We start from the raw sequence: 27,150 nt of genomic DNA on the forward strand, positions 1-27,150 counted from the left end.
ATGCCCGCTAAAGCGAGAGAAATCTCAACCCATTGGCAGAAGGTTGTTGCCATTTATTTACATTTGCAGTTCTTTTAATTGATAAAATCATCAAGAAAAAAAACTGTCTAGATTGACATGGAAGACAATTCCTCCCCAAACTTCTTTCATTAAGTGGATCACCAAGAGCAATTTTCATATTGTACATTTATTAAGTAGTTGTTGCGGAGTCGTCGCAATACAAAAGCCTCAATTATGTCCAGACTAACACACATGCACAAATAAACCCACACACACACTAACATGTCAAACATGTTTCAAATAGAAAAATATTGAAGGAAGTTTACATGAAGTTTGTGGTTGTAAAGAATGCCTCATCAAGTGAGTTCATGAGGCAAATCGGTAAAACTGAAATAAAATTACGCCTGGCCTTATTTTGTTTATTAGTCCTACGCTCTTTATTTCTTGCTTTCCTCATCCTTCTTGGCGTCAGGTTTTGACCCTGTTTGGGGGGCAAGAGAACCCATTGCATTGCGGATGGCTTCGTTATTAGGGTCCACTCCAGGGAGATTTTCTAAGACACTCTGAAGAAACTCTGGGTCTTGCATGACGTCGTAGTCCTCCTCATCCTACGGACATCAGAGACGATACAAATCAATGTACACTAATAACAAGGGAGATGTGGCAAAGATTTCCTTAGGAATGGACTCTTACCTTGGCCTCCCCGGATTCCACGTCAGCCCCAGTGTCCATGTCCTCACCTCCAGTCTCTGAGACAGAGGGACAAACTTGCATTGACAACCAGCAGGTGAATCAATGTAATAGAAGGATATCATATATAGGATATAATATATGGATATCTATATGCAAATCAAGGTCATGCTTCTCAAATGTTTTTAGTGACCAACCTCCACCCTGCATGGACATCTGCAGGGCATAGGCGATCTGCTCGTCCTCCGTCATGCGGCTGAAGTCAGGCAGAGCGGGTGTGGCTGTATCCGTCTGAGGGACAGACATCTTCAACAGGGCCTCCTCACTCTCTGCAACAGAAACAAATGAAACAAAGGAAGGAATAAGAAGAGAACACTTGGCGAGAGAAGAGAACTCCAACAGAACAATGAAGTTGGATTGTGTGCCAAACGGAGAGGTGGACACTTGCTCACCGTCTGCAGGAGAGGGCACCCCGGCCTCAGCAGCAGACACCACAGAAGCTCTACGGGCCTCGTCCTCCTGTCTCTGTCTCTGCTCCTCCATAGATACTCTCAAAGCCTGTAGATAGTTCAGAGGAATGATGATCACCAACTATCTGTAAACTGGACCATCATCTCAAAAATGTTCTCAAGGCCTACTGGCCTTATGCAAATCATCAAAAGTCTTCTAATGAAGTAGGAATAACCAAAAGGTTAGTGCTGCATGTTGCGACACATAAAACAATGTTTACCAAGGCCAGTTCAGGGTCTGCACTTGGATCCACTCCAAACTCAAAGTCACTGGCCCCAAGGCCGAGGATAGCACCGCCCTCCCCAGCCAAGATGGGTGAGGAAAGGAGAGCATCGGCCAGGCTGGGCCCTGGAGGGACTGTGACCAAGTGAGATCCCACTCCCTCTTTTCCATTCAGGGTGTTTATGAAGGTAGTCAGCTTCTCTGTGTTAATCTCCTGTGGGTAAAACATAAAAGGGAATTACATACACGATCTGGCCAGTGGTTGATGCCGAAGGCCACGTATGTACGAGCAAGGTTTAAGCTTCTCTGTCACTTATGGTATAACGACACAGTGAGTGTGGATGTGTGGAACTTCATCTGGACAGCGGTTGCTGGTGATATCCACATCCGAAAGATGGTTAGGCTTCTCAGAGAGGATGTGTGTATGGATTGGTGGAGCTCTGTTTAGGCAGCAGTTTATATGGATTTCTGCGTACAATAGCTACCAATGCTTCTCGGATACTCGTAGTATAATGCCAAAGAGTGGCATTTCATATACAACATCGCTCAACATAACCCTCATATATAACGGTAAAAAAAGAATCACAAGTTTGGCGTGGGTAGTAACCTTGGGGATAAAACGCCACCTTCCTAGAACTCATAGCCTAAAACACATTTTAAAATCTCATGGGATTCAAATTCGAGCTGAACTTAAGGTGTAAGTTCCACTTACACCTTAAAGAAGAAAAATATGTACCTCCTCTCCAAAGTTGATGATATCCACATTGACCTTTTCTTTCTTGAGACGCTTGGCCATTTTAATCAACTAGGGGAGAGGAAAACATTGTTCAATAAATCAAAAACACATTGGCTTATTGTCAGAGACAATTGTGTGCTGACAATATCAGAAATACTAGCTAGATGTAAAAGTTCAGCTCATAATGAAGCCATATAATAAAACATTGATTAGTCCAAAACTGAAAGCTTTTGGCATAAATATTAAATAACATATCAAACATATGCAGTTGATCAATATGTCCAGCAACATTAGGTGTACAACATGTACTAAAAAGGTTGAGTGCAAAATTGTTGCTTGCTTGACACATGTTTAAGGAAATAACAAATTGTTCAATAGTAGCAACTGACATTGAATACAAGACACCAAACTTACATCCTTCTCGTTGTCTTCAACTGGACTGCCAACAAATGCAATGATGCGCATCTTGTGGTTTTTCCCCTGTCTGTGCTTCAGAGCAAGCTGCAGAGGAGACAAAAACAGTGAACCAGGAACTATAGAAACATTTAAAATGAATCTCCTAGAATCTAATGCACTTGATCCTGTGTCCTGAACTCCATTTATTTATATGGCATGCCTGATGCTGAGCAGGGGGCCGGGCGGAAAGTCTCAAGGGTCTGATTGTATTATTTTGTTAAAAATTGTGTTTTGTGCCTCTTGTGGCACAGAAGTTGAGAGACAGTTAAGAGGGACAGGTTCAATAAAGTACAAACAACAAAGTACTCAAACCTTAGTGTCACTAACATTGAGTTACTTGAAAATAGCTAATGCAATATGTTTTAGTTGTTTTCTCAAACATCCTAACTTGTTGCTTTTAAAAGGAGAATGAAGAAGCTATTATAAGCTACTCAGAGGCTGCAGTGATTTGCATCCAGTCCCTCTACTCACATGTGCCACCCTGATGCCTGTGCAGAAGCAGATGTTTCCACGGGGCTGGACAGCATGCAGCTTGGACAGAATCCTTCCCGTGTCTGGAGTCAACGTGGTCAGCACTTCGCAATTGCTGACAGAAGACGTACATATTTTTATTATTAATATTAATTGTACATTTTTGCTCAATGTATACACAATGTGTTGCTTTCTTACTTGGCCATAGTGATGAGGCCCACGTTGTTCTCTGGGTTGCTGCGGGTCTTGGAGTGACAGACGATATTCACTGCGTCCTGTTGGGCTTGCAGTCTTGTGGGCAGGAAGTCTCCATTACGCATGTATTCACTGTTGTCCACACTAAGATAGAAGACGAAGTGGTCTGATGAACCCAACTATCCAAAGCTTTACTTGAGTCTGGGGATTCAGTGAACATTGTGCCGACGTTGGACAGCAATGACATGTGTCAGAGCTTTGCAATAATTAGACTATAGACTATGTCAATCCTTTAGCCACCCAATTAATACAGATCAATACAAGATGAATTGTTCAGGTCCAACAGTCGTGTTTTTCTCAGCAGAGTGAACGTCATCATAACAGTCAACACAATACAACGTGATCCCAACACTCTTAAAAAGAATCGTTATCGATACTTCAGAGAAACAATGTGCGGCGAACGACGTCTTCCAGACGGGATGACATTGTTGTTAGCTAGCTGGGAAATGACTCAGACGTTCACTGAGCCAGCAGTGATGATAAACAATGGACACACAGGTTAATAAAAGGTTGACTTAGGACCAGAGCAAGGCCACCGGGTCCGTTACTCTAAGAGGCAATGTGGATAAGAACATTTAAAAAAGAAACAAGAAACATTTACACGCAACATCACATTTTATTTTCTTACCAAACCATAGTACTTTCGAGCCCCATTTTGGATTCTCTACTGGTTGTCAAAGCTATCGTGGGGGATTGTGGGTAATGGTGTTCGAGAGAGAGATATGTTAGAATGATAGATAGATATAATGATAGATAGATAGAATGATAGATATGTTCAAAATGGTAAAAAAAAAAATATATATCGGCCTATGGAAAACAATATATATATATATTAATATAATATTAATATATTATATTAATATATATATATGCGTAAATTTAGGGGAGAGCCGGCTCGAAAACCACGCCAGTCTGACACGTCAAATGTCGTCACAATTGTTTGGTCATGTGACTGTGTAGTGCACTGCATGATACTTGTCATACTTGCATACTATGGCGGGGAGTAGTATGTAGTGCACAGTATATACTGCGTCAGTATGCAGTATGTAGTATAGCATTTCAGAGAGAGAGAGAGAGAGAGAGAGAGCGCATTTCAGAGAGAGAGAGAGAGAGAGAGAGAGAGAGAGAGAGAGAGAGAGAGAGAGAGAGAGAGAGAGAGAGAGAGAGAGAGAGAGAGAGAGAGAGAGAGAGAGAGAGAGAGAGAGAGAGAGAGAGAGAGAGAGAGAGAGATCTTTTTTGGTGTGAATGCTGAAATGCTACGTATTTATTAGGGTGCCAAGCACAAAGTGCGAAGGCAACGTTTGACTTATACAGCCTAAACCGCTCGCACGCTTTTTATGAAACTTACTACAGCTGTAGAGGCTGACTCAAGATTAACAGAGCAAATATCACACTGATTGGCCTAAAGGTGGCGCTATAGCAATAGTCAAAAAATGCAAACTTTGAACAAGCATATCTCGTAAACGTTATAACTAACAGTCATGAAACTTTGTTCACACATGCATATCCTCATGGTGAACAAATATGCTTGAAGAACCTGTGACTTTATTTGGATAGATTTATGACTATCTTGAACTTTGTTAAAAACACTAAATTCCCTAAGGACCCTGGTTTTTTCAATTAGACAATAAACCTTTAGCACATATCATCTATGGATCAATGTCTTCAATCTGACATGAAGCGAAGTCTGTAAAATACAGATTAAAGCACCCAGGACCCATTAACTTCTAAAAAGGGTGTGGTTTAAAACGCAAAAAGACTTCATGCTTTTATCAACATCAAAATGGACTCCTATGATCTTGAGTCCAATGCAAAACTTGTTTAGAATCAAATTCTGAACAAGATAAAGTCAACATAGTTTGCGTGGCATCGAAATGGGTGTGGCCTGTGACTAAAGTCACCGCAGTTCATATTTGGTGTGGGTGTTTGTCCAGGTGGTTATCTCACCCTATACATCATGTTTAGCTTTCTGCTCACTTTACAGGTGGGGGAATCCGGTCCCCACGACTACCAGGCTACTTATAGCTTCCGTTGTATCACCTCTGCATTTACTACAACCATGGCACATATAATCCATTTATTTGCAGAATATTTTGACTGGCATGGGTAAAAACACAGGAGTGACAGGGAGGCAGGGAGCTCTGGCAGCTTAAAGACCCTCATGCATTTCGGAGGACTAGGGGGAGAGAGATACAGAGAGAGGAAGGCAATGAGATGGGGGGGGATGAGTTGAAAGGAGTAAAGAGAGCAGGGGAAGGCAATTAAATGTTCAAAGAGCCAAAAGGATGGGGAAATAGGGAAGGGAATGTCTTGATACTTTCGTTACGTACACCATTCAAACAGGCAGATTATAAAACAAGACACACATAACAATTAAACAGATGTTTCTTTAGCTGCAGCATTTTGAAACCAACTGTGGGCACTGATAGCCTGACGGGCTGCATGGTGGGCCTGCGAGGGGTCTCCACCATGCACTTCAACCTACACAGCAATACGTGTGGAAGAAGCTATATTGCACAGTATACATTCAATTCCATGATGCTGAATGTGTGAGGTGTGTACAGTAATTATTTAGCGTTTGCAAATACATCTGCAAGATAATTAATATTCTTTATTCAATTCATTACTCAATTATTCATCTTACTACGTATAAGTAATGTCTTACTATTAGTGCAAGCTAAAGACATGCAAGAGTCACTCTAGACAAATGGATCTGCCTAACACAGAGTGTGACGTGGAGCGCAGCACGTAGTATCGGGCGTGGAGTGTATTCATTCATCCTCGCCTGACGATTTTGATGCGCTCTTTTACAGCTGATCAAAATAAATGGACTTGATAAGTGAGTCCGTCTGGGATTTAATATGCCTCAGCATCCGTTTGTTCTCTACACATTTTCGGTGAGCGGAGAGCTTATGAGGAGGAAGGTGAGCGTATTACTGACTTCTGCATCTCTGAGCGTGTGTGGAGCTCCATGCGAGCGAAAGAGTCCATCTTCCTGTTAAGGCGAACTTTCAGAAAGAAGTGAAATACGTGGGTCTCCAAAACCTATGGCACAGAACAAACACGTGAGACACACACACACACGCCCGCCCACACACCCATGAGAGAGAGAGAGTGAGAGTGCGAGCCAGTATGAGAGAGAACTAATAATTCACCATTTTTTAGAAAAGCATTTCTGGCGGCTCTCGGGTCTTGAGGAACTCTTCACTGTTAAACACTCTGTGTTCAAAGTTAAGATGGCTGCTCACATCCCTGGAGGCAACACATAACATTGAAACAGTTGTGAATTTTATTTAACAGACTAACACATTTCTATTATGAAAGACTTAACTTTGATAAGGAATGAGGAACATGTCATGTCAAGCATTTAATAAATAAGTCATACAATTTAATACAACAATCATATAATTATATAATCATATAATCATTTCATTCACAATTTCTCAAAATATCGCTTGATCATGTCTGGCCCTCAGGGCTGACCTCTCAGCGATAATGATGAGCGTTATAGTGTTATAGATTTATAGCCCTAAACAGTTTGCTGGCATGATAGTATGTAGACCAGGGCTTGGGTTTTGGCCCTCCCCGGCATGTTGATGAAATACGCCTTCAACCCACTTGGTTAGGTGCCTCAATTATGTCAGAAAGCAGATCTTTTAGCCAGGCATGACACATTCACCAACAGCACGCTGGTATGCAGGAGATTAGAGAACCTGCTAGCAACATACTAGCCAAGTTGCAGAGTCTAGATAGAACACTGGTTGGGTTAACTAAGCTAGTTAACCAGGGTGATGTAGCATGTAATGCTATCACTGAGGCGCCTCCATGTTTTAATACTGGTATAATGGTCTTCAATAATGGTCACAGCGCAACTTTGCTAAAGTCTCATTGCTACTCCTCCCACTACCTCGTCCTCAGAGCTGAGTAGTATCCCAAATCCCTCGGACATAAACAAGCTCAAAAATCGCGTTCATGAATATCCAATCACTCTTGGTTCAGGATCTTATTGTAGAAATTTTATTTCCTGGGCCTATGTGAAACCCTGGCTAAAACCAGACATTTCTACCATATCATGAAGCTACCCCACCAAACTAGGTTTCACACTCACAAATATCTCTCGATAATCCAAAAAAGGCTTTGGCTCCTCCTTCCTATCAAACAAACAAAAAACATTGCAGATTCATTCTGCTTAGATTACCGCGCCCACTGGGTCTCAATTCACTTTTTGTGGATGAATTCTCAGAATTGGTGGCCGAACTTCATATTCTGACAATGTTCTGTTAATTAGGGATTTTAACATTCATGTGAATAATCCTGAGAATGACCGTTTGCTGAGTCTCTCTCAAAGGCTATCCGTCCATCACAGACACCACGCTGGCTTCACAGTTAGTCCATCACCCTGCCACCATGGCAGCACCATGTGTCTGCCCTGAAGCAACCTTCCTGGTTCAGCACAATCTCACTGAATGAAACGGTTGGTCCTGCTATGCTCAATATCATGAACTTGTCACGGTCTATCAAAACAGTTCCCTCTACTGTTAAGACTCCTGTGATAAAGCTTATACTCAAGAAGTCTAGCCTAGACCCTGAAGTACTCAGCAGCTATCGGCTAATCTTTAACCTTCCATTACTTCCTAATGTACTGGAAAGAATTGGAGCCAAAAAAACATTAATCACCTGATGACAAGTGACGTATTTGAACCTAGGACTTTCTATTCCACTGAAATGGCTGTGACTGGAGTGGTAAACAATCTTATCTTACCATGGACAGCAAGCTCCCGGCTGGTGCTGCTTGACCTCAAAGGCATGTTTGACACAATTGACCAAAGCATTCCTTTAGATCGTCTTGAACACTATGTTGGCATCAAAGCGTTGGCTCTTCTCTTATTTAGATCTTCTCGCCAATAGAATTGTAATTGTAATTTGTTCTCTGTGAAGACTCAATCAGAACAATGCAACCTAAGCTTTGGTCTACCCCAAGGGTCGGACCTTGGTCGACTGCTCCTTGAAGTCTACCTGCTTCCTCTAGTTGATAATATTAATAGCTACAAAATTATTACACTCAAATCGACATTCCAATTTGCTCAATCCACTCCTCCCAGATCCAGAAGCTTGATTCTTGCCTGACTGCAATTTATAGATGGATGTCCCAAAACGACTTGCAGCCTAGCGGGCAGAATCAACAATAAACATACAAACAACAATACAAATATTTGGAGAGGTCACACATTTTTTTGAGGGCTATGCTATCTCCCACAATTCCTGTATCAAAATGATTGGCATCTTTTTCAACCCTATGCTTTCTTTTGATCAACATGCACAAAGTATAACAAGATCTGCATTCATTCATCTTATTAACATTGCTTAAATCAGACCAATGCTATCCGGAGCAGATCCAGAGACTCTCTAACACACAATAATTATTGTAATGCACCGTTCTCTGGACAAACATACTACACCACAAAAAGCCTCCAGCTTATGCAGAAAACTTTGACTCCTACCTAGAACAGAACAGAAAGTTCAACCACATTACTCATATTCTCTCCTCCCTCCACTGGATTCCAATTAATGCCAGATCAAATTTTAACGTGTTACCACTTATCTGTGGAACAGTCTGCTGCCTGTAATCAGGGAATCTAAAATCCAAAATTAAAACCTACCTCTTTAGTCTCTCATTTGGCTCAGAGGAGTGTCCCTCATCTTTTATTATAGCTAAAGCGACCAGCACTTGCCTACCCTTACTGCCGATAGGTACTAGATTAGAGGTTCTCTACATGTTCATTGTCCACCCTGCCCTATGTAACCATAATGTGGTCTCTGTTTTAGTGTCTTGTTGTGATCGGGACTTGACGCCTGCGTACCCCTGACGGCTTGCTCACCAGCCAGCAGCATTGACAATACTAATTACATTTTATTGTTAATGTTTGCTTGTAATCCTAAAATGCATGGCAGCCATTGCACTCAAATCCATCCCTGGAAGGAGGGATCTCTCTCTCTGCGTTAAAAAACGAAATGTGGAATGTGGGGCTAGATTTAGGAGGGGGGTCGGCATGAATATAAGGCTTGTACCTTGGGACTGTAACTGTGAACAAGGGCTTTACAAATAAAATGGGCTTGACTTGTCTTTTTCCACAGTACAATAAACAACACAGCCTATTCTCATGGCTGACACTAGGTCACTGACCAAAATCATTTCCACAGATACCACCAGACCTGAAAATGTTGACCATGAGTTCCAGCATGATCTTTTGGATGTCCATGTTGAGGCTTTTCTGCCACGCCCTCTTCTGTGCCCTCTGCTCATTGATGTCAGCTGGATCGCTGGCACTGAAACAGCTGGAAGTGCAGCTGCAGGGACATACACCTGCAGAAACACAAAGACGCACTGACCCGCCTTCCGTAATGGCAGCAGACGGACCAGCAAACCATAGTCCACACAATTGTTATGTTATTATAGACTACAAACAAATCCAAACCTTTGTGTGAAGCAGTCTGCTGCGGAGACGGGGCTCTCTGGCAGACCAACGGTGCCACACTGAGACCTGCAGACCGTACCCGCAGCAATGTGGAGGAGGATCAAGTCGTCCGTGTCCTTCACCACAGGAAGCAGGGTAGGCCAGGACCACAATTATCTAATTAGTTAATTAGCTGTAATAATTTAATGTTTTTTGATCATTGAAAGTATTGAGAGTAATGAGTAGTGAGAAAATGTTTCAGGATTATTGATCCTGAGCCTTGAGTTCAGGATTATTGATCCTTGGGCAAGTTCATAAAAGGTTATACGTAGCTTGACAGTTAGTATCATGTTTGAGGAACTTCCATTTGTGAAAACCTATGAATTAGCATACAGGTACCTTCTGTTTTCCAAGAAACGCACATTGGTCTTTAAAAATTAAAAAAAACTGCCTGTTTTCAAAATGGTAGCTTTCTATTAGACCTGTGCTGTGTTCTGATATCCATACTATCCGTACTCACTATACTTACGTAGGGCGTTCCAATTCAGATCGGGGCGAAAAGAAGTATACTGAAAGGACCCGGATAGTGTACTCAAAATGGTCAAACAGCGAAGTGTGGATCGATGCACACTTTTCGTACTCAACCGCGGCCATCTTAGCTACATAGCGGAAGAGGTGGAGCCAGTTTCCGAGCAGAATTTCCGGTTAGTGGACTACGGAGTATACGATTTGGAACGACACTGACATCTGAAAATCAGCGCACTTAGTGAGAGCGGATAGTGTACTACGTTTAAGTGTACTCATGGAAGTATGGATATCGGAACACAGCGATGGCATTTCAATGTACTGAGTGCAAAAGAAAGAATGTCCTGATTTTGTCCTATGCATCCTATCCTTTTGAACTATTTGTGCATTTGTGTTACAATATGCAATGCTGCTAATTTGAGTGGGCATTTTAAATACCTTAATTTTTCAATCAAATTTTGCAGTTAATACGTGTATATATATGTATATGTATGTATATGTATATATCCGATATGCGAAATCACACCAAGGTCGATTTTTGACGGCTCTAGCCTGCGAATCAACAATCAATCACAATGGGGTATCTTTGTCATAGTCCCTGTGCAGGTTGTAGGACATGGAGCTTAACATAATCAAACGTTACGTTAAGTTTCTCAACGCAGTCCTCTTATTGCATTCTAACGTTAGCAGCCATGCCGAGTCAAACAATGGCGTGCTGATATGTGTTATGCCAGTGATTTTAGTTAGACAATATTCACTTCACTAGCTACATGAATAAACAGATCTCTTTCAGATTAGTCTTGGTCACTACTCACTACTGCCTACTCCAGAGAGGGAATGAGTCCTTAGCCCAAGTGAAGGTGTTCAAGTACCTCTGGGTCTTATTCGCGAGTGAGGGTATGATGGAGCGTGAGATTGGCCAGAGAATCGGAGCAGCGGGGGCGGTATTGCATTCGCTTTACCGCACTGTTGTGATGAAAAGAGAGCCGCAAGGCAAAGCTCTCGATCTACTGGTCGGTCTTCGTTCCGACCCTCACCTATGGTCATGAAGGATGGGTGATGAACGAGAGGACGAGATCGCAGGTACAAGTGGCGAAATGGGTTTTCTCAGGAGGGTGGCTGGCGTCTCCCTTAGGGATAGAGTGAGAAGCTCAGCCATCCGTGAGGAACTCGGATTAGAGCCGCTGCTCCTCTGCTTAGAAAGGAGTCAGTTGAGGTGGTTCAGGCTGGTAAGGATGCCAACTGGGCATGTCCAGTGGGGAGGAGACCTCGGGAAGACCCAGGACTAGCTGGAGAGATTATATCTCAACACTGGCCTGGGAACGCCTCGGGATCCCCCCGCCAGAGCTGGTCAATGTGGCCCGGGAAAGGGAAGTCTGGGGCCCCTTGCTAGAGCTGCTGCCCCCGCAACCCGACATTGCTCATGACAATGCCCCTACATGATGACAAGACTAAAAAGTGTCTCAAATGGGTCGTAGCCTAGTGGACAAAAGGCCCTGCTCCTTCCTACATTACATTCACCCCAGAAGATACATAGTATGTACTCACAGCAGCGACGTCGTTATAATGGCTGCTGTGACAGCCCATGAGGAAGGCAGTTGGAGCCATGAGGAAGTCCAGCATGCCACTGGCCAGGACAGGGACATATGGATGCTGCCATGACATGGGCTGCAGGACAGGCAGATACATGGGTGGAAGATAGATGGACTAATTGATCCATCCAAGCAGATTACTAAATAAATCAATCCAGGCTTTTCAATGTCGTTACTTTCTGAGAACAAAGAAGTGAATGTCAAATGGCAGCTGTTAAGTACAGCTCATTAGCTAATAATGTAGTTTAAAAAAAACACACAAAACTGGAAGTGACATTGCACACAGGAGTCATTGAAAACAGATCACTATACCAATCCAGTCTTACTTACAGAAATGAACAATACCAAAAATAAAAAAGGCTTAATAAGGCTCATATAGCTTCCATCACCCTTATGAAAAGAGGGAAACACAATGTAAAAAGCTGAGTAAACTGTACCGTTCATGAAGACCAGTGCACAGCTATTTTTAGTGTGTGACTTTACAAGGGGACTATGATTGGAACATCAGCAGACCTTTAGAAATAGCAGGAGACTCTCGGCCACCAGAGTGAGCTGTGCCCAATCAGCAGAAAATAACACGACCCTCTGTTCCTGGAGGAGAGAGGACAGCACCTAGACGGAGGCAAGGAGATCCGCTTCAGTACAGTGCTGTTTATGACTCTGTTTGAGGTGTGCAGCAGTGCAAACTGGTGACGGCCCAAAAAGGGTGACAACATTTCTTTGCCAGAAAAGAAAGGAAACTAGCAATGCACAGCGCCCATGAGACGTAACCCCCTCCCCCAAAAAGATATATTTTTGCAGATCAAAACACTTAAAAACTGGGAATTTCGCCAAAAGGTGGTTTGCATCCCCCTGTGTGTGTGTGTGTGTGTGTGTGTGTGTGTGTGTGTGTGTGTGTGTGTGTGTGTGTGTGTGTGTGTGTGTGTGTGTGTGTGTGTGTGTGTGTGTGTGTGTGTGTGTGTGTGACCTGGAGGAGCTGCGGGGGTCTGAAGCAGAGCAGGGGTATTTGGAGGTCTAGGTGTACGGGCGGGCAGTCCTTATCTTCTCTGGACGGTAACACTATGTTGAGAGGAGGCAGGGAGAACATCTGGAGAACACACAGTCGGTGGTTATCGTTACAGAGATTATCTGCAGAGTCACTCAGCCTTTAAACAAAAATAGACAGGTTTTACAATTAACCAAAGAGTTAATGATGTGTGTGAGAGTCACTTTTTGAATGGCACCATACTTTTACGTTTATAGTAGGGCCTCGGTGATAAACTCCATAATAACGACGTTAACGCAAATTTCTCTTGAGGCATTAACGCATGCACTGGTACTTGACATTCATTCATTGAGAGACGAGGCGGAGCAGTGCCTTGTTGTCGGACGGCAACCAGTAAGTGCAGGAGCCAATCACATGACTCAAACTACTGTGGACTAGACGAATGGGACTAGACACGCCTTCATTATGTTCAGTCTCTGAGACAATAAATGCTTTTTCCTGCATTTAACGTAATTCCTCTTTAAATCGCCGACTCTCAATAAAGGGATGCTACACTAAGCATGGGTTTTGTTTTTTTAGGTGCAAATTTCAGAGTAGTGCTGTACTTATTCACACATCCCATCCCCGTTAGTTGAAGCTAAAGTATCTCTAACCTCAAAGGACAAGGCTGCTCGCGCTAATTACCTTTGCTTCATTTGAAACTAACTGCTGGCTCCGCCGCTTTAATGGAAGATGAGTGAGAGTGATTTCAAAATAAGTGTGTCTCTAAACGGCATACCCCAAGTATTGCGTATCCAGACGACTGCAGCCATAGCTGCAGGAAATAGCATGAGAAAATAGTTAAATGTGAGGCCAAACAAGGCCTTCTTGAACCTAGAGTAGATTTTATAACAGAGCGGTCCGCTGTAGCTGGTCCTTTGGGCTTAGCTTGTGAGGGAAGACTGTTTTGGCACGGCAATGGTGGAACAACTTGAATAAAGAAAGTATATTTCGTACACTACCAAGTTAATAATAGTATTAAAAACTGGAAAAATGCCTTTCACGGTGCATTGAACAGATCGCAATTAACTATTGACAATAATTTGATTCAATATTTTAATGCTTGACAGCCCTAATTTATAGTTATATGATATCCCCCCAAAAATTAAGTAGTTCTTTTGGCGCTATACCCGACAAAGGATTGCTACAAACATACTCAGATAAGGGTTAACAACGCACACAGCACGCATGCTGCTTAGCAACCAAATTCATCTCTTGATGTTGTTTAGAGCACAATAATAAGCACAACAAAGCAAGTGAAACACAGTCAGAGAAGCCATTAGCTCAGACTGCCATGCAGACCACAGCATGGGTTCTGTGATGGTATGAGCAGCCTAAGGTAGGCTAGACTCCACGCTCTTTTCTGCGGCACCCTGCCCAAGCCATTCAGCCAAACAGAGACATGACACCAAACAACAGGTACAAATCAAAACCAGGGAACACTTTGACATACGATGCATCTCATTGCGTGGTACAGACAAGTGCCCACCCACAGCCTCACCACATGTAGTGGCCCGGGCAGTGGGACGGCAACAAGACAAACGACAGGTCCTCAGCTGGACTAGAAGACTGGACACACACACACACACACACACACACACACACACACACACACACACACACACACACACACACACACACACACACACACACACACACACACACACACACACACACACACACACACACACACACGATTTTTCCCTTTAAAGACCTTTGTTTTGCTCTTAACTGCATTTTTTTTCCCTCTTTGCTCTTGTTTGCTGTTACTCAGTTCACAGTTAGTTCAGTTCACAGCCCTGAAAATCTTTTTTTGGTAGCCGTCCGTTTGGGGAACCCTGGTAGATGTGGTGCATCGGGGCCCCTACCACGACATACAGTCCTTCAGCGCAGTGTAGTAAGGGTACTTGGAGATCACACAGAAACCATAGGCAGAGTAAAGTCTGGTGGAGTGAAAGGAGCCACGGCCGTTCTGGTAGATAGGTGTCCCTTCCTGTTCAAGCAGAAGCACACAACTCAATATAGGACGTTGTGATACTTTATTTATTACCAAGGGTGTTGTGAAAGGGGAGTGTTCTTAGGTACCGTTGTAAGTCTGTAATACTGCATCACCACTCCATGGGTCCGGGTGCCAAACACATCAGTGAACACCAGGAAGTGGAATCGCTCTTCTTTCAGCTCATTGGTTACTTGAAGCCCGTCTAAATCAATGAATCGACAATAAGCACATTAAAACGAGTTTGGTATATCAACGCATATTCCAGTGTGTAAAGACTGTGTGCGTGTGCGTATGTGTATGTATATTTGTGTGTATGTGTAAACACCAGGAAAACAGAGCTGAGGCAGAGCCTTCAGGTCAATATCTTTGGGAACGCTGAAGTCTCCACTTGTGCTTTTCCTTCTCTGACCAGGAACACCCTGGACTAAAACACAGATACAAAAACACCAGTCATTAATGATATAGCAAGAGGATTAAGGTCCAATAAGCATCGTCAGCTAGGATTAGGGAAAAAGATTGTTTCCCAGTTGGAGAAGTGGAATCAAACATGAGTTTACCTATTCACTCTAAGATTATTAGAGTATAAATCACATTGTTGAGCATAATACACCAATTCAGTACATTAAACATTACCATAAAAACAGTTAACAAATATAAAAAATATATTTTTAAATGTTTCAGCAACAGGAGCAAAGCAAAAACAAACTAGTTCTGTTTACAGCAAACATCAGGCCAGATCTAACAGTGATAGATCGATCGTGCATAAAGCCAGACCTGAGCCAGCAGACGCTGCTGCTGCTGCTGATGGTGGTGGTGGTGATGGGCGTTGTTTCTTCTTCATGTTGAATGGGCGTCTGCGTCGCTCTCGTGAACCAACCACCTCACGCTGAGCAGGGCTGCTGCTTAAGGTACTGCACGCCACAACATGCAGTACCTCCGGCTCCAGCAGGGGGAGCTCTGGAGTCCCATTACAATCCTTGCCCAGCGGTCTTGACTAAAGAGTGGATATGAATGGAAATGAATTAAATGGAAATTCTCTCATTATAATTACATTTGTAACATCATATTTGTACTTACAAAGTTTTCTTAAATTGAGTTCCTTTATGAGTTGGGACACATGATGTCGTGCATGTCACACAAACACTGAATAAAGAGTCTGCCTGACTGAACGACTGAATAGGTCAGAGGACGGAGTCTGTCCACCGCGTGGCTACCCAGTAGAGCTCCTTCAGCCTATCGTTCGAGGCTCCTAGGACCGCACAGGCTTCCAACAGAGCTGGGGGCAAATGGTCCGACATTGGTGTGGACGCCATGGTATCCCGCAGGGCCAGAGACTCCGCCCCGAGCCACCCGACCAGGAGAACTGAGAATGAGTGATACGTCCAGAAGACCCGTCTTCCAACCCCAGACCTGGAACGAGAGACGAGGAGGACACCGCGTGCCAACAAGGTGAACGGTGTTGAACAGTTAATGGACAAAATGGAGATGAAACAAGAAGTAATAGTTTATTCTTCCATTTTATATGCAATTCATTTCCTTGTGCTTCACAAGCACATGCGCAAGGCCAGGGGAAATGAACAGGTGATGGTGCTTCCACCACAGCCAGGACACTGTTCTACTACTGCTCCTTCAAAGTCCTCTTCTTTGTTAGGATGTCATCTGATAAGCAGCTCACAGAGTCCAGCTCCCTGGGTTGTGATTAGTGCCCCACTGCTGCCTATTAAAAAACACATGAGTGACAGCAAGGAGGGAGCGTCCACAAGCGTGTATGGACATGGAGCCAAAATAAACCTTCTGGGAACAATACTCTTTTCTTTTTTTTCCTTTTTCAAACTGAGCTTGGAATATGTTCCGTATTGCTAAATCTGGTGATGATATAACTCAATTAACTGATGCTATTTAACGTCTGAGTCCACCGACAGCACATGCTGACTGAGAAAAGGGAAAGTGCGAAAACGGAGGAAACTGAGAAAACTGACTAAAGACCATGGGTGGGTCCACTGTTATTCATCCATGAAACTACTGCCAAGTTCAGCTCCTTTTGTTAAGTCAGTTTGCATATGGGCTGGGAATATCAATGCACACTCTCAGCAGCAAGACACAAAGGCTTAAGTAGCTAATCTCATTGCCCTCAAGATCTGATTTTCCTTTCAAAGTAAATTCAACTCCTGTGTGCATACTGCAGTGGAAATAGACCAATTGTTCTCATATTATACCCTAAACATTGTTACAAAAGTCATACTGCATGTCAAATAACAAACCATGGAATAGCAGTTGACATGCACAGGCACATTGTCACCTGTTAATTTTTCTGCATGCTATCTGGAGGAAAATAAACTGCTTCATAAAGGACCGCAAAAGGTTTGCAGAATAATATGAAATATCATCACCACCGTAAAAGCTGCCCTGTACAATTCATCAGGAATAAAACTAGTAACCAACAGACACACACAATAGACACGACAGAGACAGAGATATACAGGTGGACAGGTACATAGATACATACACAGGTACATAGATATACAGATACATAGATATATAGACACACAAATACACAGATACTCAGATACTCAGACGCACAGATACATAGACAGATGCACAGATGCATAGATATATAGACAGATACATAGATACATAGACACATAGACAGATACACAGATATACAGATGTACAGATGACACACAGATACATAGATACACAGACACACAGATACATAGACAGATACACAGATACATAGGTTGACTTTTATCTACTGACCTCGTCTGATTAATAGTTGCCACATCCGCTCAGGTTCTTGTTAACGCCATATGCAGCACGCAGTTTTAAACTAAACGGCAACAAGGAAAGTATGGCTTGAAGTTCATCTGAGTAGCAGTATGCGGTTGTTTCCGTCTTCCTTATTATAAATCGAAGTGAAAATCCAAACATGTAAGAAACATGCGCCCTGATTGGTCAGGCGGAAACCGGTAAATGAGTTCTGCACACGTGAACGACGACGGCACCCCGCTCCGCCACACCCACGTGGGCACTCCTCTTGATGCGTTCTCCACGCATTTTGTGTTATGGTGAAAATGGCTATACAACATCACCAATTCGTATTGATGTTATTATGAACACTGATTGACGACATAATTTAAATGATTTAAACTTCGACACGTTGGGGTTGACTAGCTGTTTATTAAAAGCAAGTTGGCATTCAAGTGTGAATAATATGATTGTACAAAATGACCTGCATCAACAGTTTGTATTTGAGGATATTGGTTAAAAGTAATACTTCTGATAGTACAAAGGACTCAGTAAGTGGTAAGGCAATTGTCAAATATGCAGTAGGCACTACACACTATTGACTATTTAGAAAATTATAAAACTGGGAGAAAGACCAAAACACTTTCAAATAGCAAACACTTTCATTTTGTAAAAAAATATACAGTATATATAAAATATGCATATATACGTATGTTTTATACATATAAACATGTATATGTTTGTATCAACCGTCACAGGTACAAGGATTATATCCTTATGATTCAGGCACAAAGGGTTTACATGGATCAAGTATTTATCCCCTTCCATGCATTTCTTGATTAATAAGAAATACCTCTTGAATTACACCTTTCAGTCAAATATATGATCAAACATATTTATGTCATTTCAAGACAATAAAAAAACACTCAATTACCAAAGGCATTTATCAAAGTGTCCTATTTCCATGCTGTCCTCTGATCACGATATGAACACCATTTTCTTTTTAATTTACCTTCCTTTATGTTCCATCATTAGGAAAGCCAATGGAAATATACTTGTCAAAAGGCTGTATCCATTTGACTTTCATTAGAGTTCAAATAAACCACAATTCATTATTGATTGAAACACTTTGAAACACCTACATGAAGTATGTGTAGAAAAGCTACATTACGAATAACTGGCCTGAGCTCACACTAGGCAATCTCAACTGGGCCTGAGTACGGTTGCCTCTTGTACATCTGGGTTGCGTACCCGTGTGTGTGAGCACACCTCTCCGAAGTGTACTGAGGCCACGGAATTTAACTGTACTTGAGTACGGATGGCGTGCTCACACTAGCCAAACGGTCTAGAGTTTAGGGGGCAAACGTATTCGGCCACGGTATAGATGACCTAGTCTGAGTGCGCCCTAAAGTCTTTCCGATTTCAGAGAAAACGGTGTCTGTTGACAGCAAGCTTAAAGTCCCTTTCCTCAAATAGACATAAGATTTATGCGTCCAGCACCAAGGTTTGAATAAAAAAAAGAGTGCAATACATAATTTTGTAAAACCCAGGTTAAGTCAGTCATCATCACAAATACATTCACATCGTCTTTACGACACAGTTGCTGGTTTAGCAGTTTAGCAATGCTCTTTGAAACTTGCCAAGGACATTTCTTTCAAAGATCATACAAAACTATTGTTTCACACTCTAGCAGTGCTGTACTTGCTTGCCATCCGAATATACACAGCATCAATAGGTAAAATAATAAATATTTAATCTGAGCAAATATTTCATGACTGGTGCACCTGTGTGCTTTAACTGATTATAGTAGACTAGCACATTCATTCATAATACACAACACATCCAAACACTAACACCATCCCTGAGGTTGCCATGGTTTCACACTTTCTCCAAACTCCCAAATCAAGTCAGAGTGTGTCAAAGTCACACGTGGAACGGGTTTCTTCTGAATTCGGTGTGTTAAGACAGAGTCCAATAGTTATGAACACTTCATTCAAGTGATTTGGGGACAGATTCGATGAACCTGAACCAGTGAATCCCCACTCACACAGCGGGGTCGTACTGCGCACCAACAACACTTGGTTCCGCAGAATCAATCGATTTCAGCTTAGCTGTCCCCTGATTGGTCCTTTCTGCACCGAGGTCAGTTTCCTTTAGCAGAGCCACCATGCTCTGCTCCAAGCTGCTAGCTACCGCCTCAGGGTATATGACCAGCAAACAGGCAGCGAGGAACCCTAGGAAGGCGCCCCCGGAGGCCACCATGGGGATTACACGAACACTGCCCACGGCCTCCACCACCGCTCCCAGAGCCGAGGCGGCCAGGATCTGACTGACGTACACCTGGGAGTCAAACACAGAAGACAACCTCCCATTTACGCAGAACAACGCAGTATAATAGCTGCTCAGCTTCCACAACATTCTACCACTCAACCTTAAAGGCTCTTCATGTCTATTATTATTATTGAATTGTGTGCATCCAGCTGGATTACTTAAATAATATAACTGATATGGTAATTGATATGATTACATAATAATAAATGTACAATACCAAAACCTTGTCGAGATTTTTCAGGGCTGTGATTAATATACTGTGTAATAGCAAACAAGAGCAAATAAATGCAATCAGTTAAAAGAGTAAAACAAAGGTCTTAAAAATTACAAATCATTGCTTAATCCTGTGTGTGTGTGTGTGTGTGTGTGTGTGTGTGTGTTACCTCTTTGATTTCATGATACTGTCCTAGTAAATCCTATGGACAGTAGGAGATACTCATGGAGATGACTCCCATGGTACTGATCATCACCATGACAGCAGTTCCTAAATTGAGGGGGGGAAAGCGTTTTATTACATATCTTAATGAAAAAAAACTAAAACAGAAACTTGAATGCTGTATATTCTACGCTGGTAGGAGACTTACCAACTGAAAATGCTAAAGTTCCAACCACGTAGATGATCTTGATGCTGAGATCAAATCTATCAAGATACTTCTGAAGGATGGCTGGAGGGAGGAGAGTGAGGAAGAGATTGAATGAGGGCTCTCTATAATGTGTTGATTTTGTGAGGAGATCAGAACAGACCTAGAGTGTGTTAGCACATCAAGTGAAGCTCACCAGAGCAGAGCGCGGCGGTAGCAGCGTAAACCACCAGTCCCCAGCAGCCCATCTGCACTCCTCTGTTGTAGTTCTGCAGCTCTGTCGAATTAGATGGAGCCTGCACAGAAACAAACACGCTGTCTTCCACCCCAGAGAGGGCGCCTACTCCTCTGATTATCATTCATGTGTCTGTGTATCACACAGTGTCTTACCGTGGGGTCACCCTGGAAGATGACTTGTCCCATGAAGTCTGTGTAAAACACAACCATGGCCAAATAGGAGAACCACGCGAGGAGGTGGCACACACACAGCCGCCACCGCTCCCTCAGCATCTGTCCGGGACACACAGACACGTGCCGTCACGCTCGTGGTCGTTGCCAATGCTAATGAATTCGGGGACACTTAAGGGTTGTGTTTGTACTCCAAGGCCAAATAGACGCCACACTAAAGAGGCCAGTTCACTACTAGACTGAACAGTGATTGTACAGACCAACCCTAGAGCAGAACAGCCTCCTGACCGCCCCGTGCATCACCTTGAGCATGGACAGCCACAGGAGTCGGACGGTGGTGCCCCCCTCCGCCTCCCCCTCCGCCTCCCCCTCGCCGGCCAGAGTGTCGGAGGAGAGGCTGCTGGCCGAGCGCTGCAGCTCGCGCCTCTGGGCGTGCGGGCGGAGCGTGGAGAGGTCGTTCAGACTGCGGGACAGCGTGACGGGCCGGTGGAGCCCCGGGGTTGATCCGGCGGTTGCGGAGGGGCTGCGTTCCCACCCGTCCATAGTACGAGAAGGTGAAGGAGGGCTGCAGGGGGGGGTGAGATGGATAACAAAGTCTTCTTTAACTTTCATCATTCATACGCGACAAAAAGCAACGATGAATGTAAAAATGTCGTTCAGCCCCATGCATTCATTTGTTTATCTTCTAATTCAAACTTCAAATGGTGAAACCATACTTGTCTGTAGAAGGTGGGAGGGTGGGGTCGCGGTGGGTTTGACGTGTTTGAAAGTCGAGTCCCCGACTTGGTAGGTGCCGAGCGATTGGCGGGGGGGGGGGGGGGAGTGAGCAGTAGACGCACCCTGTTTGACTCCATTTACCGTCTTGGGCTGGCACTGGAATAAATAAGAGAAGAACTTATTGGCTGAGAAGACAGAGCCATTTCTGTAAAAGGAGGATCAGAGAACAAAGATTTAATGGCTGTGCTGAACAAATGGCAGAGTTGTTAATTATGGTATTATAAGTATAGATTATATTGTAATCCTATCTACGAGACCACTCCAAAGACAAGCTCATTGTTGTGAAATAATGCCCTACCAAAAGTGGGAAATGCCTCAATGATAATAATAAAAGTGTATTGCACCTTTTTGTTCAGGCTGTCCGGATGATTGTCTGATGTTCGGGTCAGAGAATGGCTTACTGGCTGTAATTCCACCATCACACCAGTAGGGGGCACAGTACTACAGGGAAGAAGAGGTGAACAGACAGACCGACAACCAGCATCAGACGGTGCGAAGGCACCATCCAACTCTCCCAGTGTCTCTGACAGGAAGGGTTTCGCCTCAGGCAGGAAATGATGCGCGTCCGGGTGAAGGTCAGGATCCAATTTGATGGTGGCCTCGGGCATCGCCAGGACCGAGTCACTTTTACTCCGCGCGCGCTCCACGCTGAAGAAGTCCATGTTGTTGTCCCGCTCCGCATCGGCTCTGTCGCGGTCGTGCGGGGAGTCGTCCTCCTCCTCAACGATGACATCGATGTAAGGGAGAGCGTTGCCATTGGGCCTGAGAGACAGCTGGCTGGCCGAGTCCTCCTCCCCGGCGGCGGCGGCCTGCGCGGGGTCCTGCGGCTGCTCAGGGATGCTGAACAGGTGAAGCACCACCGAGACGCTGAGTATCAACGCCGCGAAGATGAAGAGGACCCGTTCCTGGGACCTGAACACGCTCCCCAAGAGCGTGTTCAGGTCCAGTCGAGACCACCCGGCACGTAGCCCACCGCTGCCCCGAGGCCTAAGAGGAGGGAGACACACACATCATGCGGCAGAACACCTAAAGATGCCAAGTATGCAAAATAAAGTATTTGAGTTTGTTCCACGAGCAAAAAAAAGGTGGAGGTAGCGCGCTGTACCGCTGTGGCATCTTTTTTAATGAGACGTTAGTGTTTATGAAGGTCTGATGGGACACGTCGTGATCGTTACCAGCAGAGAATGCGTGGATGGTCAGGGCCAAATCCTGCTCCTCTGTGTCAGCAACATCTAAAAGATACGCTCTGATTGGTCCCTCGGATGCGTCAGCACAAAAGTCCAGCACCACGACACCCACCACCGTAAACACGATGCCTATTGGCTGGCTACCTGGAGTGTCGCCTATGGCGAGGCCTGGGAACGCAGTGAAACAGTTAAACACACACACTCATGTGCACAGAGAACATGTCCAGGTGCCAGGTGTGAACAATGTCATCAGACCACGTGGTCTTCACCTATTAAAGAGCCATTTAAAAACATGGCCACGCCCAGCAGAGTGCCCACACAGAGGGCCAGGACGAAGGGTCTTCTCCGGCCCCATCGGAGGGTGCAGCGGTCGCTGGCCGAGCCGATCACAGGGGTGAAGATCAGACCCAGGACGGGACTGAGGAACCAAGTCAGACTGTAGTACTGCTCTGGCAGGCCTAGGAACACACAGAGAAAATGGAAGGACCGAGAGAAACCGTGAGAATTCAGATTCTTGAGCAATATCCAGATGTTGGTGCTTTTCTTGCCGTTGTTGCACAAAGAGGAATGAAGAAAATTGAGGAAACTAGACATGTTGCCACACATGCATTTTCTGAAAGAATGCATGCGGTTGTGGCAACTTGTCGTGTGCACAATATTCTGCAAGCATGCCGTCATGCTAATGCTAGGGAGTCTAACGTGCGAGCATGGCAAGTTTCTGGGCCACTTTGAAGTGGGCTTGTTATTGATCCAATAATGGGGCTGATAGTTTTAGTTTGATTACGAGTTATGGAGTCCCCCATCACTGAAGAGGTACTTTACTTTTTGGAGGCCTGCTTACGCGCAGTTTCTATACGTGTACCAACTTTCACAACCCTGAGTTGTTTGCCTTTGGAATGGTTGAAGTCAGCGGTTTTTTTTCACCATTGACTTCCATTATAAGAAATAGCTTGGAGAGCACCTGCGACATCAAAATGACCCTGTGACATCATTTTGTTAGCTATCAAAACTAAACTGTCCACTTTACCTAAGGAATGGTGGTCCTTGAATTGTAGGCCTCTGTGGTTCTCTGAGCACTGTTGTTGTTGGCTGTTGTTGGCTCATTTGCGTATTTTCACATAAATTGGCCATATCTCTTAAATTTTTTATAAAATCAAAACCCCAAAAAAACAACATGGTCGGGTAGTATTGAGGAATATTTGGTAATTTGGGCTTAGGAGGCGGTTTTCCAAAGTTTTCCAAAATCTACCCGACAGACCTTATGGGTCCTTGAGGCAAAAAGATTCATCATGTCAGATAAGGCCCAGATTCCAAGGAATGGGAAATATAATTTTCTTTCTTTTGCTCTCAGTATCCCCTTGTAAAGCCAGATCTTGCTTGCCGGGTCAGGATTGTGAGGGTTTAAATGAGTCTAGGACAGAAGACGGTTTTGATTAAACTGTTAAATTAAATGTGATTCAAGTTAGGTTCACATTTAGGGAATAGCTTTGCATATCCTTAAAATACACCTAAAAGTAAACTCAATACTAAGTATTGAATAAAAAACATTTTGGACAGCACTATGTTGGCACACAACTGACACAGAACTCGATATTATTTGCCATGAAAGGCACAATACAAAAAAAAAATGCGGCAGTTCATTGTAAAGTCAAGACTTTTAAAGATCTTTTAAAGAAAACACTTCTGTGGGAAACAGGTTAGTGTTCAAATCCTTTCAGTAAGTAACCCAACCTGATGCCCACAGTTAGAGGAATGACACACACTTTACATGGCATGAATCTCATGTATCCAAATGACAAAGAGCATTTGTGCTTTTTGTTTAATCATTTGTGCAATGATTCACAACCATGTTACACTATCAGCATGTCAAGATGAGCTTGTAAACATGTTATGCCTGCGTAATCAAGATAATAAAAATTGTTAAATACTAAACAGCTTCATGGCACTCTATTTCTCCAGAGATTTTCCATATAAATCCAGAAGTAGTAACTTGGAGACCTCAAGATAACACACTGCTATTATTGTCATGTGGGAACTAAGTTTGAATCAACTGGGAGATTGTTGTTGTCCTTTTTACCCACACATAATGGATGGGAGGGTAGCTATGCTCAGCATACTACCCCCCCTGCATATAGTGCATACCAGCTCTTGACTGTAGAACAGAAAACATGACAGTACAAGGCCCGGCCCTCGGCTCGGAGTACTTTCTTTGTTGTTTGGAGTAAAGGCAACCCGGCAATATTAATACAGGGTATGATAATGAAATCTAACAAATTAAATCTGTATCATAGAAGGCCCATGCGATCCTCTAAAATGGGGTAGGACTGGTAGTGGCCTGCAGGTTCCGTTGGGAATGTGTACCCGTTTGGGCTTGTTCTGCTCCAGTATTTCCTCACACATAAATAATAAAGACACACAGAGAGACTGTCAGGCTTCTGTCTCTCTCCACTATACTCAACATTTCGCTCGTTATTAGGCATTCTAGCATGTGACGTGCAAACTGGCATAAGAAGACATTTTGATGCAATTTATGTTGAATTTGTTCGTACTATAATAGGAATTTGATGAAAAAGCTTTTCTTTATAGGTAGATATATCAATAAGGTCGAACAGACCTTTCATTTATAAGCATGTGCGAGATGCTTGACTAAAGAAAACTATAAAGGAAGAGATGTGCAATTAAAACCTAGCAATAAAGTCTTCACTATAGTGTCCACACACTGTAATCTGGTCAGATCTCCAGAGACTCCTAAATCAAACAGGGGTAATCAAAAAAGACTTCTACTCAGCAATAATGGTTGAAAGGCATGGTATTGATTCACCTGCGCTGCTTGAATGTATTACAATCAGACTTTAGGAGATGGATCACACATCAACAAACTTCAATCCTATGGAAGAATGATCCATTATTAGAACAATTGTTAATGATCAACACAGATAGTATTATATTTTTGGGGGATTGAAACCCCAGCAGTGTAGTGAGTATAGGAATTGTGTTTCTAAAGCACTTTTGTTAAGGGCAAGCTAACATTTCTATGAAATTCTGAGCACTGTAAAAATATGCTTTGTTGGACATTCCTGTCATACCATTACCTATCCAGGGGTAGAGGCCTTTGTCCTGTTATGCTATTGTGGCAAACCAGGCAACAAGCAGCATAGCCACTGGCTGGCTACTGCTGGGAATCCTGGGTAGGCCACCTCTGGATGGAAGAAGATTTAAAAGCTATATTGTTTTTCCTGACAGCTTTATTAGCCTCAATGTGCTTTTGTTGCACAAGCTTAGAGAATATATTTTTTTACTTAGAATCCTTGTCATAAAAGCTCTGGGTAGCACTTGATAAATCATTGAGACTTGTTTTTGTTTATGCATCACTTTATCGAATGTCAGCATCCCCTTCAACTATGAGAATATTTTGTTTCCATTAGAATAGGAGTGCCATAGTGTCATTGTTTATTCATGCTAATATTTCAATAGCATCACTTGTTCTTGTGCTGCGTTCTGTCAATACAATCACCTCCGCACCTTGGCACACGGGTCAGGGGCTCCTACCTATCTGCAGCAGCACGGGCGTCACCAGGGCGGTCTCCATGGCGTAGCAGAACTAGTCCCGTCCAATCATCACTGCTCCGTGCATCAGCCAGCGTCGCACGGAGATCCTCCCTGGTCTGGCTTCACCCTCGTCTTCGTCCTGTCTCTCCTGAACAACCATCAGCTTGTCTTTCTCAGGTAAGCCCCTGATCTCGGGGTCCCCGGTCAGCTCCTCTTCGTCCTCTTCGATCAGAGGAGGTATGCTCCTCGGAGGAACCATTTTTTGCTAATGGGGTATTTATCTTTTATATGTAACCCGCTATGTGAACATGAGACTTCCCTTTCAATTAATATAATTGATCTACTTATATTATTACTTGTATTGTATATTAAATTTCTTAATCTTGAATCTTTATTGTTGCACTGCACAAAGGGGGTGGATTCAGTTTAACTTGTGCCCGTTATGTAGCATCCATGTTGACCTTTAAGCTGGCATCCTTAAATGACGACTCCATATAAATAAATACAATTACGTCTTACTGCTTATTCATGAATGCCAGTCAGGTTCCTCCTTCTCCAATTATGGGGATTTACATGTAAAGCAAACTGGCTGATACTCCCATGACGACCATGAGACTTTCACTTGAGCTGCAGTACA

The 27,150-nt window shown here is 43.5% G+C and overlaps 1 protein-coding gene and 1 pseudogene across 4 annotated transcripts; both read right to left on the reverse strand.

Annotated features, from left to right (window-relative positions):
* Positions 1–169: 169 nt before the first annotated feature.
* LOC311351395 (26S proteasome non-ATPase regulatory subunit 4-like) lies at positions 170–17,819 on the reverse strand. 3 transcript variants are annotated; one of them, XM_084471532.1, is made up of 19 exons: positions 17,693–17,819; positions 15,710–16,345; positions 15,261–15,359; positions 15,022–15,137; positions 14,805–14,929; positions 12,880–12,999; positions 12,426–12,524; positions 11,869–11,988; positions 9,817–9,932; positions 9,554–9,704; positions 3,284–3,424; positions 3,086–3,200; positions 2,573–2,659; positions 2,159–2,227; positions 1,421–1,636; positions 1,143–1,248; positions 888–1,019; positions 694–749; positions 170–608 (listed from the first exon to the last, which is right to left on the reverse strand). In XM_084471532.1, exons 10-19 carry the CDS (start codon positions 9,598–9,600, stop codon positions 438–440), a joined length of 1,140 nt encoding a protein of 379 aa, XP_084327658.1. In that variant the 5' UTR covers positions 9,601–9,704; positions 9,817–9,932; positions 11,869–11,988; positions 12,426–12,524; positions 12,880–12,999; positions 14,805–14,929; positions 15,022–15,137; positions 15,261–15,359; positions 15,710–16,345; positions 17,693–17,819; the 3' UTR covers positions 170–437. The 3 variants fall into 3 exon arrangements, with proteins under 3 accessions (XP_084327658.1, XP_084327657.1, XP_084327659.1); XM_084471531.1 differs by having other exon boundaries at positions 15,710–16,652; XM_084471533.1 differs by lacking the exons at positions 9,554–9,704; positions 9,817–9,932; positions 11,869–11,988; ... (5 more) ...; positions 15,710–16,345; positions 17,693–17,819 and adding an exon at positions 3,969–4,011.
* Positions 17,820–19,723: 1,904 nt separating this feature from the next.
* On the reverse strand, positions 19,724–26,772 carry LOC311351688 (solute carrier family 45 member 4-like; annotated as a pseudogene). The gene is made up of 12 exons: positions 26,514–26,772; positions 23,234–23,422; positions 22,953–23,132; positions 22,122–22,764; positions 21,717–21,873; positions 21,304–21,565; positions 20,983–21,102; positions 20,789–20,888; positions 20,596–20,676; positions 20,395–20,495; positions 20,224–20,268; positions 19,724–20,020 (listed from the first exon to the last, which is right to left on the reverse strand). The product of its transcript is annotated as a solute carrier family 45 member 4-like (transcript).
* Positions 26,773–27,150: the final 378 nt, after the last annotated feature.

The sequence above is a fragment of the Micromesistius poutassou genome (genome assembly GCF_964030765.1).
Source record: "Micromesistius poutassou genome assembly, chromosome: 8".
In the NCBI taxonomy this organism is placed as follows: domain Eukaryota; kingdom Metazoa; phylum Chordata; class Actinopteri; order Gadiformes; family Gadidae; genus Micromesistius; species Micromesistius poutassou.

Excerpts from the sequence above, each read along its gene's own strand:
- LOC311351395 (XM_084471532.1), bottom strand. The coding sequence starts at position 9,600 with ATGGACATCCAAAAGATCATGCTGGAACTCATGGTCAACATTTTCAG. Across the intron at positions 2,228-2,572 it reads TTGAAGACAACGAGAAGGAT|TTGATTAAAATGGCCAAGCG; the intron begins GTAAGTTTGGTG and ends CCTCTCCCCTAG. Across the intron at positions 609-693 it reads TGGAATCCGGGGAGGCCAAG|GATGAGGAGGACTACGACGT; the intron begins GTAAGAGTCCAT and ends TGATGTCCGTAG.